The sequence below is a fragment of the Lucilia cuprina genome, chromosome 2 (genome assembly GCF_022045245.1).
Source record: "Lucilia cuprina isolate Lc7/37 chromosome 2, ASM2204524v1, whole genome shotgun sequence".
NCBI classification, from domain to species: Eukaryota; Metazoa; Arthropoda; class Insecta; order Diptera; family Calliphoridae; genus Lucilia; species Lucilia cuprina.
The window spans coordinates 7,159,171-7,173,381 of record NC_060950.1 but is presented as its reverse complement, the minus strand read 5'-3'; the positions used below and the strand labels follow the sequence as shown (position 1 = coordinate 7,173,381).

The 14,211-nt window shown below is 29.0% G+C and overlaps 1 protein-coding gene across 1 annotated transcript in view; it reads right to left on the bottom strand.

Moving 5' to 3' along the window:
* The window catches only part of LOC111681704 (nitric oxide synthase), a 41,806-nt gene that overhangs the window by 11,187 nt on the left and 16,408 nt on the right, over positions 1-14,211 (bottom strand). Inside the window, exons 4-8 of the mRNA XM_046946991.1 lie at positions 13,496-13,587; positions 10,397-10,538; positions 8,296-8,435; positions 3,381-3,555; positions 3,007-3,188 (exon numbers count right to left, since the gene is read on the bottom strand). Of these exons, the coding sequence (XP_046802947.1) occupies positions 3,007-3,188; positions 3,381-3,555; positions 8,296-8,435; positions 10,397-10,538; positions 13,496-13,587 (731 nt within the window). The remainder of the gene's footprint in view (positions 1-3,006; positions 3,189-3,380; positions 3,556-8,295; positions 8,436-10,396; positions 10,539-13,495; positions 13,588-14,211) is intronic.

The following is a 14,211-nucleotide window of genomic DNA, read 5'->3' as shown; positions in this document are numbered from 1 at the left end:
TTATAAAGTTATAAAGTTATAAAGTTATAAAGTTATAAAGTTATAAAGTTATAAAGTTATAAAGTTATAAAGTTATAATGTTATAAAGTTATAAAGTTATAAAGTTATTGAAACGATCCACTTTTCGAACATCAGTTAGCCTAAGAAGTTTTATTACAGACAAACGGAACTAGATCAACCGAATCCGATATTTATAAGTTGAAATAACATTTTGACGAAAAAAAAACAATTTATGATTTTCAAGTTAAACAAAGTTGGCAAATAAGCCGCTATGGGGAAATGTCCCCACTAAATTTTAAATAGTTAAAAATTGTTAATAGAATGATCAAAGATTAAATTTAAGTCAAATTAAAACCAGATTAACACTGGTTTTCTATTGTATGCTCCCTTAAACGGATGATAAATTAGAAGATTTTTAATTATCAAAAACTGAACAACGTTTCAAAACGATTGCCAACATAAACCAATTTTAAATCTCAGTAATTTCAAAATCATTTTCAGTATTTGTCCATAGAGGCAGAAAATTCATTATGTGGTTTTCAACAGTTATATTATTTTAACCAAAATACTTGACACCTTTTTCATTTAGTGTATTTATATTGTATCTTTTTTTTACAAACAAAAATTTCTCTAAACCTTAAAAATGTTTACTTACCAATAATTCAAACATAAAATTACTCCCAATTGAAAATGTGTTTACAATGTGTAGAAAAAAAGGGAAACACATTTATCAAAACGGATATTTAGCGATGTTCTCTTCCTACTCTGTCGCCCAAAAACGACAAACCAATTTAACAACAAAAATTCAACACATAAATATGCAATCAAATGTTCACGCAGACAAATAAACCACAAAATATTTGGAAATATTGAAAAAAACATCCCAGTAGGACTAAAATACTTCTTCGAAATATAATAAAAGCTTACGGTAAATCTATTAACTCATTGCCTTCATAACTGGTCGCTTCACCTCACCCTCTAATTGTCTACTAGTAGTGAGTAATGTAGACAATTCTTAAAGTATAAGTTATTTCTAAAAGCTTTACAAAGTCACTTCCAAATCTAAAGGTATTAAAAAAAATTTCAAAAAACATCAATATGCTTTTGTACGTTTACAACCTGTTACAATAAAGTAGCTGATAAATTCATATATGTATATACACATGAATATGTACATATTTACAATAAATTCCCACAGGAATGTTGCTAAACCAACACATTTTATATTGCCTTATAACAGTTAACATGATTTCCCCATATTCACATACTAAAACATGAATAATCTGTAGAGAAAACTGATTTGGATAAAGGAGCAAAAAATATATTTATACATTGTACATTGTATGGCCTTTGCATTTTTAGTTAAACATTATTTTTTTTGGAATTAAAATTATATTATATTTGTAAACGATAATATGTCAAATAAAACAGGTTTGATCATAAATTATCGGAAATAATACTCTATACTTATGGAATAAAGAGTATAAATACAAAGAAACTCGAAGGGGGACTACAGCCATAGGGTTACAAGAAAATGGGACTTTTTGATACTTTTTCATTCTTCAAAAAGTACTTTTTGAATTTTATATAATATTAAACCAAGAAACATAAAATTAGGATCGAGAGAATAGATCGAGTGAGCTTCAATAAAAGGAAGCTCTTTGTTCTTCGAAAGGTACTTTTAAAATTTTGTATAATATTGACCCTATAAACAGGAAATTAAGAATGAAGAGGCCGGAGTAAATAAGAACCTATAAAATAGTACTTTTTTCCGTTCTTAAAAAGGTACTTTTGAATTTTTCTATAATTTTGTTTAATATTGAAATTAAGAATGTAGAGCTCGGAGTATGAACCCATTTTTGGTACTTTTTCGTTTTGATTTTTCGACTTTTAGCATTTAATTAAAAGTCGACTTTTTGAATTTTCGAATTTAAGTATTTTATAAATAGTCGACTTTTCGATTTTTCCGACTTTTTTCAACTTTTCGACTTTTTTTGACTTTTCGACTTCTTTCGTCTTTTTCTCTACTTTCTTCGACTATTTTAGAGTTTTTGACTTTTTTCCACTTTTTTAAATTTTCGACTATTTTGACTTTTTTCTACTATTTTCCAGTTTTCGATTTTTTGACCTTCTGACTTATCGACTTTTTTCAACTTTCTGACTTTTCGACTTTTTCCGACTTTGCGACTTTTTACGTTTTTTCGACTTTTTTCACAGACGATAGTCGAGTTATCGACTTTTTTGGAACAACATAGTCGACTTTTAAACTTTTTCCGACATCTTTCGTCTTTTTTAGACATTTTCGACTATTTTAGAGTTTTTGACTTTTTTTCCAATTTTCGACTATACTGACTTTTTTACTATTTTCGATTTTTCTACTTTTTTCGACTTTCCGGCTTTTCGACTTTTTTCGACATTTATTTACAAAGTTGCCATTTCGACTTTTTCACAGACGATAGTCGAGTTATCGACATTTTTTGAACAAAATAGTCAACTTCGACTTTTTTTTCGACAAAAAGTCGATTGTTATTTCAACTTATTATTTTAACTAAATCGTTAGTGATATAAAATCAGACATATATTCTTGTATACGATATTGAAGGAAATGTATTAATATGTGATCTTTGACAGATTGTATTTCAAAAGAGAATTTTTTGTATTTTTGAATTTTATGAAAAGTCAATTTTAAAAAATCTAAAAATTAAAAGATATTATAAAAATGTGATTCTAAGCCGATTGATTAACATTTAAGTAAAGTACTCGTCCCTTCTATAATAATCACTCTATTCCCCCTAATAACAGGAGTAAATTTAATAAATATTTATGACATAAAACACATGTGTTTATGTTTATTTTTTACACCCGACACAGTCCCTCAACAGTCATAGAAACATTGTAAACATAAAAAAGCCAATTGCTTATTTTTCTTCTTCTTTTATAATTCATCCCAACCACTAACACATCAGTTAGAATATAAGATTTGTATGTATGTATATGAAAACTCACCGTAATTTTGATTCATTTTCAAAATGTTTCATAAAACTTTCACTTGCGGTATGATGATCCACAATGGTGACATTACGACTTTGATATGAATGTAAAACAGCAATATTAACTTCAACCACAGCTTTATCTTTCCACAGAGAGGTTGGCGTACGTGTATCCAGATTCATTTTTAATGCCACAGTCTAGTCATCACAAACAGAATGCGAAAAAAATAAGAAATAAAACATTTATCATTTGTATTCAGCCACTTTTTTTGAATTCGAAAAAAAAAACATAAATAAAAATTGTGACACATTCTTGTAAAAATAATTTACTTTAAATCATAAAATTAATGATTTTACAACATTTTTATTTTTTTTATAAAAAAAACTTACCTCCAAAATATTACGACGATTTGTGTCGCATAAATTACGACAACCAATTTCAGTGGACATGTACCAGCCACTGAATGTGGTGGCCGTAAATTGTATGCCACCAACATCGAATAACATGCTGGATACGGCAGGTAAAGCATACCAACGCAAGTTCATCTCACCAAACCATTCATATCTGTAATGGAAAAAGAAAAACAAACATGAAAGAAATTTATAAAATTGAAACGGTCTAAAGAATAAAAAACCTACATGAAGGAAGGGTATTTCAACATAAACTGAACTTTTAAATCACTTAAATCACTTTTCTTGGATCCAGTTAAAATATAATTACAGTTATGTTTCGCTTTATTTTATTGGTTATGATTAAATATGTCATGCAGTAAAGAAGAACAGCACGCTGGGTAGGAAATCACATTTTTTGGTCAATCTCACAGAAACCAACAACAAAAACATGCATCTTTGTAGTTTAGTTCTAGTTCATTTCTAGATCAGTTCTTGTTTCAGTTCAGTTCTAGTTCATTTCTAGATCAGTTCTAGTTTCAGTTCAGTTCTAGTTCAGTTCTAGTTCAGTTCTAGTTCAGTTCTAGTTCAGTTCTAGTTCAGTTCTAGTACAGTTCTAGTTCAGTTCTAGTTCAATTCTAGTTCAGTTCTAGTTCAGTTCTAGTTCAGTTCTAGTTCAGTTCTAGTTCAGTTCTAGTTCAGTTCTAGTTCAGTTCTTTCAGTTCTAGTTCAGTTCTAGTTCAGTTCTAGTTCAGTTCTAGTTCAGTTCTAGTTCAGTTCTAGTTCAGTTCTAGTTCAGTTCTAGTTCAGTTCTAGTTCAGTTCTAGTTCAGTTCTAGTTCAGTTCTAGTTCAGTTCTAGTTCAGTTCTAGTTCAGTTCTAGTTCAGTTCTAGTTCAGTTCAGTTCTAGTTCAGTTCTAGTTCAGTTCTAGTTCAGTTCTAGTTCAGTTCTAGTTCAGTTCTAGTTCAGTTCTAGTTCAGTTCTAGTTCAGTTCTAGTTCAGTTCTAGTTCAGTTCTAGTTCAGTTCTAGTTCAGTTCTAGTTCAGTTCTAGTTCAGTTCTAGTTCAGTTCTAGTTCAGTTCTAGTTCAGTTCTAGTTCAGTTCTAGTTCAGTTCTAGTTCAGTTCTAGTTCAGTTCTAGTTCAGTTCTAGTTCAGTTCTAGTTCAGTTCTAGTTCAGTTCTAGTTCAGTTCTAGTTCAGTTCTAGTTCAGTTCTAGTTCAGTTCTAGTTCAGTTCTAGTTCAGTTCTAGTTCAGTTCTAGTTCAGTTCTAGTTCAGTTCTAGTTCAGTTCTAGTTCAGTTCTAGTTCAGTTCTAGTTCAGTTCTAGTTCAGTTCTAGTTCAGTTCTAGTTCAGTTCTAGTTCAGTTCTAGTTCAGTTCTAGTTCAGTTCTAGTTCAGTTCTAGTTCAGTTCTAGTTCAGTTCTAGTTCAGTTCTAGTTCAGTTCTAGTTCAGTTCTAGTTCAGTTCTAGTTCAGTTCTAGTTCAGTTCTAGTTCAGTTCTAGTTCAGTTCTAGTTCAGTTCTAGTTCAGTTCTAGTTCAGTTCTAGTTCAGTTCTAGTTCAGTTCTAGTTCAGTTCTAGTTCAGTTCTAGTTCAGTTCTAGTTCAGTTCTAGTTCAGTTCTAGTTCAGTTCTAGTTCAGTTCTAGTTCAGTTCTAGTTCAGTTCTAGTTCAGTTCTAGTCCAGTTCTAGTTCAGTTCTAGTTCAGTTCTAGTTCAGTTCTAGTTCAGTTCTAGTTCAGTTCTAGTTCAGTTCTAGTTCAGTTCTAGTTCAGTTCTAGTTCAGTTCTAGTTCAGTTCTAGTTCAGTTCTAGTTCAGTTCTAGTTCAGTTCTAGTTCAGTTCTAGTTCAGTTCTAGTTCAGTTCTAGTTCAGTTCTAGTTCAGTTCTAGTTCAGTTCTAGTTCAGTTCTAGTTCAGTTCTAGTTCAGTTCTAGTTCAGTTCTAGTTCAGTTCTAGTTCAGTTCTAGTTCAGTTCTAGTTCAGTTCTAGTTCAGTTCTAGTTCAGTTCTAGTTCAGTTCTAGTTCAGTTCTAGTTCAGTTCTAGTTCAGTTCTAGTTCAGTTCTAGTTCAGTTCTAGTTCAGTTCTAGTTCAGTTCTAGTTCAGTTCTAGTTCAGTTCTAGTTCAGTTCTAGTTCAGTTCTAGTTCAGTTCTAGTTCAGTTCTAGTTCAGTTCTAGTTCAGTTCTAGTTCAGTTCTAGTTCAGTTCTAGTTCAGTTCTAGTTCAGTTCTAGTTCAGTTCTAGTTCAGTTCTAGTTCAGTTCTAGTTCAGTTCTAGTTCAGTTCTAGTTCAGTTCTAGTTCAGTTCTAGTTCAGTTCTAGTTCAGTTCTAGTTCAGTTCTAGTTCAGTTCTAGTTCAGTTCTAGTTCAGTTCTAGTTCAGTTCTAGTTCAGTTCTAGTTCAGTTCTAGTTCAGTTCTAGTTCAGTTCTAGTTCAGTTCTAGTTCAGTTCTAGTTCAGTTCTAGTTCAGTTCTAGTTCAGTTCTAGTTCAGTTCTAGTTCAGTTCTAGTTCAGTTCTAGTTCAGTTCTAGTTCAGTTCTAGTTCAGTTCTAGTTCAGTTCTAGTTCAGTTCTAGTTCAGTTCTAGTTCAGTTCTAGTTCAGTTCTAGTTCAGTTCTAGTTCAGTCCTAGTTCAGTTCTAGTTCAGTTCTAGTTCAGTTCTAGTTCAGTTCTAGTTCAGTTCTAGTTCAGTTCTAGTTCAGTTCTAGTTCAGTTCTAGTTCAGTTCTAGTTCAGTTCTAGTTCAGTTCTAGTTCAGTTCTAGTTCAGTTCTAGTTCAGTTCTAGTTCAGTTCTAGTTCAGTTCTAGTTCAGTTCTAGTTCAGTTCTAGTTCAGTTCTAGTTCAGTTCTAGTTCAGTTCTAGTTCAGTTCTAGTTCAGTTCTAGTTCAGTTCTAGTTCAGTTCTAGTTCAGTTCTAGTTCAGTTCTAGTTCAGTTCTAGTTCAGTTCTAGTTCAGTTCTAGTTCAGTTCTAGTTCAGTTCTAGTTCAGTTCTAGTTCAGTTCTAGTTCAGTTCTAGTTCAGTTCTAGTTCAGTTCTAGTTCAGTTCTAGTTCAGTTCTAGTTCAGTTCTAGTTCAGTTCTAGTTCAGTTCTAGTTCAGTTCTAGTTCAGTTCTAGTTCAGTTCTAGTTCAGTTCTAGTTCAGTCCTAGTTCAGTTCTAGTTCAGTTCTAGTTCAGTTCTAGTTCAGTTCTAGTTCAGTTCTAGTTCAGTTCTAGTTCAGTTCTAGTTCAGTTCTAGTTCAGTTCTAGTTCAGTTCTAGTTCAGTTCTAGTTCAGTTCTAGTTCAGTTCTAGTTCAGTTCTAGTTCAGTTCTAGTTCAGTTCTAGTTCAGTTCTAGTTCAGTTCTAGTTCAGTTCTAGTTCAGTTCTAGTTCAGTTCTAGTTCAGTTCTAGTTCAGTTCTAGTTCAGTTCTAGTTCAGTTCTAGTTCAGTTCTAGTTCAGTTCTAGTTCAGTTCTAGTTCAGTTCTAGTTCAGTTCTAGTTCAGTTCTAGTTCAGTTCTAGTTCAGTTCTAGTTCAGTTCTAGTTCAGTTCTAGTTCAGTTCTAGTTCAGTTCAGTTCAGTTCTAGTTCAGTTCTAGTTCAGTTCTAGTTCAGTTCTAGTTTAGTTCTAGTTCAGTTCTAGTTCAGTTCTAGTTCAGTTCTAGTTCAGTTCTAGATCAGTTTTATTGGATATCTGGCCCAAAGTGCGGTATCAGATTTTTAACATAATTTGTAGTACAACGCACCAGTAAAGTTTGTATCATTATAAAATTTAATTTTGTTAAAACAATTTGTTTTTGTAAATAAAACTCTTTTAAATTTAAAAAGTACTCTTTTAAATATTAAAGTAAACTTAAATTTAAAACTAACAATTATTTAAATTGACCAATGAATATGAATTGTCTATTAAATCTAAACTCAATTTCTTTTTTTTTTGCAATTTCTTAGTTAAATATTTGTTTAATAAAGTTAGCCTTCTATTTGGCACATTCTTACCAATATCATTTTTAAACTATAAAATTTTATGTATTTACTTTACTATGATCCGATTAAGTTATAAAAAGATAAAAATAATAAAAGAAAAAATGTTATACTAAATATTTAAAATTTAAAACTATAAAGGGTGTAGCCAATAAATTAAAAACACAAATAAAATCGTAAGAGTATGATGATGCTATATGTAGTAATCTATAGTTTTTAATTCTTTCACTTTATAAGTATTTAAGCACTTTTAAATCTGATAGACAGTTAAAATTTAACAAAAATAACAACAAACTAACTTTTTATAGACTATACTTATATATTTTTACTATAACTATTATAAAGTATCATTTCTAACACTATCAAAATTCATTTAAAATGCCATCGTATATAAATATTTATGTATATGCATATGTTCTACACACACACATGCATATACATATTTATTTATGTATGGTTAAAAAACTCATCTGTATTCCAAACACAAAAAAATATTCAAATAACCACAATATTCAATAAAAAACACAAACACTTTCTTAAACAAGTAGAAAAGTTGGAAGGATAAAAAAATTTTACCTTTAACCAACAAACAATAAAAATAAACCAAAATTACAACACACACACACGTACACACATCCGGATCTAGACTAAAAATTTTTACTTTAGTTATAGCAAGCAGATGACCACTTCAGGCAGTTTTACTTAGCAAAACAACTTCTACATCAACAAGTGTATACTAGAGTACTTTTAAAACTAACTTTACAACCACAATGATCGATAGTTGCTACTTTTACATTTTTTTAGTACAAAGGACATCATGTTCTTGTTGTGCTATAGCTAACACCTGTAGGTGTCTTGATAGTAAAAATGACATACATTTCCTGCTTAGACTTGATGTTATTGTAAGGTCATTTACTCATAAGAGAACGAGAGAAAAAAAAATAAATTAAAATTCAAACTTACTTTGGATGACTTAATGGAACTTCCAAAATTAATTCCGGTGGATAATCGAAATAATCTGGATCATGACCATTGGCTGATACAACTAAAGGTAAAATGTCCCATTCGGTACCTTTGCCTTTCCAACCCAATTTCATGCAAACCTAAAAATATAAATTTACAAAAGGAAATTAGAAAAAAATTAAAACTTTTCCATAAAATCGAAATTAGAAAAAATTAAAACTTTTCCATGAAATCGTCAGGATTTTTTAGAAAACTTTTTGTTGTTATAGATCAGTTTTCTTTAGCAGAATTTTTAATGTAATCGATCAGTTTTCTTTGGAAAACCTTTTTAAGATAATTGATCAATTTTCTTCAGAAATATTTTTAATATGTAATCGATCAGTTTAGTTTTCTATAGAAAATTTTTTATATAATCAATCAGTTTTTTGATATAATCGATCAGTTTTTTAATATAATCGATCAGTTTTCTTTAAAAAATATAACGATATATCGATCAGTTTACTACAGAAAACTTTTCGTTATAATTATTCAGTTTACTGCAGAAAACCTTTCGTTATAATCGATCAGTTTTTCATAGAAAACTTTTCGATGCGATTAATGGATCAGTTCCCTATAGAAAACTATTTGATGTAATCGATCAGTTTTCTATATAAAACTTTTCGATAGATAAATCGATTAGTTTCATAAAGAAAACTTTTTGATGCTATAAATTGATCAGTTTTCTGTAGAAAACTTATTGATGCGATCAATCGATTAGATTCCTATAAAAAAACTTTTCGATGCGATCAATCGATTAGCTTTCTATAGAAAAGTTTTCGATGCTATCTGTTGATCAGTTTCTTATAAAAAAAAAACATTTCAATACGATGAATCGATCAATTTCTTATAGAAAAGTTTTGGATGCGATCAATCGATCATTTTTCTATACAAAACTTTTTAAAGTGCTCAATCGATCTGTTTCCTTTAGAAAACTTCTCGGTGCGATTATTCGATCTGTTTTCTTTAGAAAACTTCTCGATGCGATCATTCGATCTGTTTTCATCTCGATGCGAGTAATCGATCAATTTCTATAAAATAAATTTTGATTTAATTGATCTGTTCAAGTTACGAAATTTTTTATTGCGATCAATCGAGTTTTCTATAGAAAACTTTTCGATGCGATCAACCGATCAGATTCCTATAGAAAACTTCTCGATGCGATCAACAGATCAGTTCTCGATAGAAAACTTTTCGATACGTTCAGCCGATCAGTTTTCTATATAAAAACTTTTTAAAGTGATCAATCGATCTGTTTCCTTTAGAAAACTTCTCGGTGCGATCATTCGATCTGTGTTCTTTAGAAAACTTCTCGATGCGATCATTCGATCTGTTTTCATCTCGATGCGAGTAATCGATCAATTTCTATAAAATCAATTTTGATTTAATTGATCTGTTCAAGTTACGAAATTTTTTATTGCAATCAATCGAGTTTTCTATAGAAAACTTTTCGATGCGATCAACCGATCAGATTCCTATAGAAAACTTCTCGATGCGATCAACAGATCAGTTCTCGATAGAAAACTTTTCGATACGTTCAGCCGATCAGTTTTCTATATAAAAATTTTTAATGCGATCAATCTATCAATTTTCTATAGAAAACTTCTGGAAGCGATCATTTTATTTGTTTTCTCTAGAAAACTTCTCGATTCGATCAAATGATCAGTTTCATTTAGAAAACTTTTCAATGCGATTAATCGATCAGTTATTGATCATTTGTCTTTGGAAAACATTTCGATGTTATCGATCAGATTTGTAACAGAAAAATTTGTAATGTTTTCTGAAGAAATCTGTTTGATATAGACGATCTTTCAGTTATTTTAAAAACTTCTCATTGTAATCCAACGTTTTTTACTAAATTAAATTTTAATTTGATTATTATAATTTTTTGTAAAAATTGTCATTATTTTAAATAAATAATCAAAAATAAACACGAACAAAAGATTACCATCACACTATGATTGTTCAAATAAAACCCTTATAATTCCTTTTGTTATCTGTTTTAATCTTTAATCAAATGAAAAAAACTGCAACAGAAGAGCAACAAATAAAATTCAAAACTTACCTCAGTAAATTCAACATTCATGGGATCTCCAATGATTTTGCCATCCGCTTGTTTGTAACCAGCATACGAGATAAGCTGAGCATTCCAAATACGATAATCATGACGACCATCTGTACGCTGTGGAAATATGGTGATGGCTGACCTGTGCATCCAAAATTGTTAGAGTTGTGTATGTGTTTTTTTTTTTTTTAATTTATTTAAAACATTCAACCGTGTTATTTGGTGAACCGGTCAGAGATGAAATGTAATTGAAAATAAGTAGTAGAAAAAAGAAAAAAACTTTAAATATATTGCATGAAAAATAGTTTAATAAAGATTTATTTGCATACAAGTTTTCCCTGTCATCCATTACCTTGAAAAATTATACAAAAAAAAAAACAAAAATCAGTTAAATAAAACATTTCGAAATAAAAACCATTTGTATTAAACAAAAAAGCATTTTCTATAAAAATACAAATTTCCATTTACTGTCAGTCATTATTAGTTTTTTCTATTGGATGCATTAAAAGATTTTTGTTTGTTTTGTTGGTCAAATTTAACTGGTAGTTAGTTTTCATTTTTTATCCATTTTTTAAAGTAAATTTTCCTGGTTTATATGAGAATATTTATGTTTGAACATATGGCAAGATTTATTAGGTTTAAACACGTTGACATTTAAAACAACATTAGATAATTGAATTTTTTGTTTAAATTAAAATTTAAATTGGTTATAAATATTAATAATTGTCGTTTTTTTGCTGTTTGTTGTTATTAGCTTGTAATGCAATTAGAAAAGTTATATAAATTTTGTGTAACTTGTTAAAATAAAATTGAAAAAAATATTAATGACTTAAAAAAATGTCATCGGTGGCGTATGATTTATGTTTAATTCAAAATATTTTCAAATTTAGCTAAAATATGTTGCCATATTTGTAATAATTTTTATTGGGGCAATTATAAATTGTGGGTGTTTGCTACAAATTTAATTCAATATATTTGAAGTGCTTAAAACAATTTAATATTACTCATACGCAGCAGGTGAACACAGTATGTGATTTATCTATTAGTCAATAAATAAAATATTGTTGTTGCTTTATTTTTAAAAACTCAATAAAAAATAATCAATTAAGTTTTAAATAAATTGAATAGTTTGTCTGTCAAATTTATAGTTTTGACTAAAGATCAATCTGTATAGCTCAGTTGTAGTCTTGACTATAGATCAGTCTATAGTATTGACTATAGATCAGTCTATAGTCTTGACTATAGATCAGTCTATAGTCTTAACTATAGATCAGTCAATAGTATTGACTATAGATCAGTCTATAGTCTTAACTTTAGATCAGTCTTTAATCTTGACCATGGATGAGTTTATAGTCTTGACTATAGATCAGTCTATAGTCTTTACTTTATATCAGTCTATAGTCTTGACTATAGATCAGTCTATAGTCTTGACTATAGATCATTCTATAGTCTTGACTATAGATTAGTCTATAGTCTTGACTATAGATCAGTCTATAGTCTTGACTATAGGTCAGTCTATAGTCTTGACTATAGATCAGTCTATAGTCTTGACTATAGATATAGTCTTAACTATAGATCAGTCTATAGTCTTGACTATAGATCAGTCTATAGTCTTGACTATAGATCAGTCTATAGTCTTGACTATAGATCAGTCTATAGTCTTGACTATAGATCAGTCTATAGTCTGACTATAGATCAGTCTATAGTCTTGACTATAGATCAGTCTATTGTCTTGAATATAGATTAGTCTATAGTCTTGACTATAGATCAGTCTATAGTCTTTAATATAGATTAGTCTATAGTCTTGACTATAGATCAGTCTATAGTCTAATCTGAATGAATAGTGTTGACTATAGATCAGTCTATAGTTTTGACTATAGATCAGTGAATAGTCATGACTATAGATCAGTGACAAGAATTTAGTCTATAGTCTTGACTATAGATCAGTTTATAGTCTTGACAATAGATCAGTCTATAGTCTTGCATATAGATCTGTCTATAGTCTTGACTATAGATCAGTCTGTAGTCTTTACTGTAGATCAGTATATAATCTTGACTATAAATCAGTCTATAGTTTTGAACAACAATCAGTCAATAGCCTTGACTATAGTCTTGATTACAGATCAGTCTCAGCTGAAGATTATGTAATCAATCTTTCTTAGATCAGTGAATAATATTTACCTAAGCTCATTCTATAGTACTAACTGTAGATTACAGATCAATCTTGATTACAGATATCTTGATCATCGACTAGAGTGTAATTTTTACTATTATAAAGCATTTATTTAGTCTTCAAAATTAAAATTTTCTTTAATATTCTTTGTTAAAAAAGGTTTCACCTGGTTCATTTAGCTGTTAAAAGCTTAGTTCATAAAAGTTGGTAAAAACAAGAAAAAAACTTTTAGTTTTCTTAAAAAATATTAAGTGATGATTACCCCAAAAATATGCTTAAACAACATAAATATAAAAAGGATATAGAAAGAAAACAGAAACAAAAGGTAAAAAGTTTTTAGAGTCAAACTTTTAGCAAAGGTTGAACATATGTATATGTGAGTACAAAAAATATTAGGTGAAATATGTTTTTGACTACAATCGAGTATACATAAACTACTTTTTAAGTCTCTAAAGTATTAAACTTTTTGACCATTAAGACTAGAATAGAACATTTATTAACCCTCTCCCCAGGAAACCTTTTATCTAACGAAACGATTTTGTATGTTTCAGCTATTTATTAGTTTTAAGTTTTCTCTTTCATTATCAATGGGACAAAAATGACCGCAATAAATTGTATCTGGGGTTTATGGACAATGTCTAGATTTATTAAAAAATTAAAGAAAAAAACTAAAAGTTAATAGAAAAATTCATAAAGTTTTGCGATTACAATCCAAATTTACATATGTATGAATGGTTATAAATGAAATGAAAAAGAAAATAATAACAACTTTAAGTAAGCAAGTTAAATTAACTTTTAAGCTTAACTTTTTGCAGACAACAATTTAAATCTTAAAATATTCTATTAGATGTATTAAAGGAAAATAAAAATAAATGTGCTAGAAAATGTTGTTAATAAATTAAAAAGAAAACTCATTGTTAACTTACCTTAAATTACCTTTGTTGGTGGCATATTTAATGTGATTACAAATGGCTTCAAACATGCCACTGGTTGTGGTCACATAACGACAATCAAAGACCTTTTTGAAAGAAAATTAAAGAAAAAAAAATTAAAACATTAGACCTTTAGTATTTTTCTTAAAATTATTTTTTTTTTAATATATTTATTTTCTGAGGATAAAAATAACGAAAATTTATGCAGTTTAAATAAATGAAAATAAGAAGGCAAAAAAAGCATAAATAAACAAGCACACACTTAAATAAACAAAAAAATATTTTGTCTAGATTTGAAATTCAAACTAGGGAAACTTTTTAACAACAATTGACAGTGGTAGATTTTAGTTGAAATTGTTTTAAATTTATTGGTATATTTATATTTTTCTTCTATTTCTTTTGAAAGAAATATTAAATAAAAATTATTGCAACAGGACGTATGAGTAATATATATTACAGACTATATGAATTTTATTGGAAATAACATAGAAACAAACAAAAACCTATACAGCTGGGTTTAAGTCTAGAAAAGTCGGTTGAGATACTAACTTCTTTTTGTTCGAAAGAAGTTAGTATCCAAAAAGTAAGTTCTTACACTTAGCTCTATAGATAGATAGATAGATAGATAGATAGATAGATAGATAGATAGATAGATAGATAGATAGATAGATAGATAGATAGATAGATAGATAGATAGATAGATAGATAGA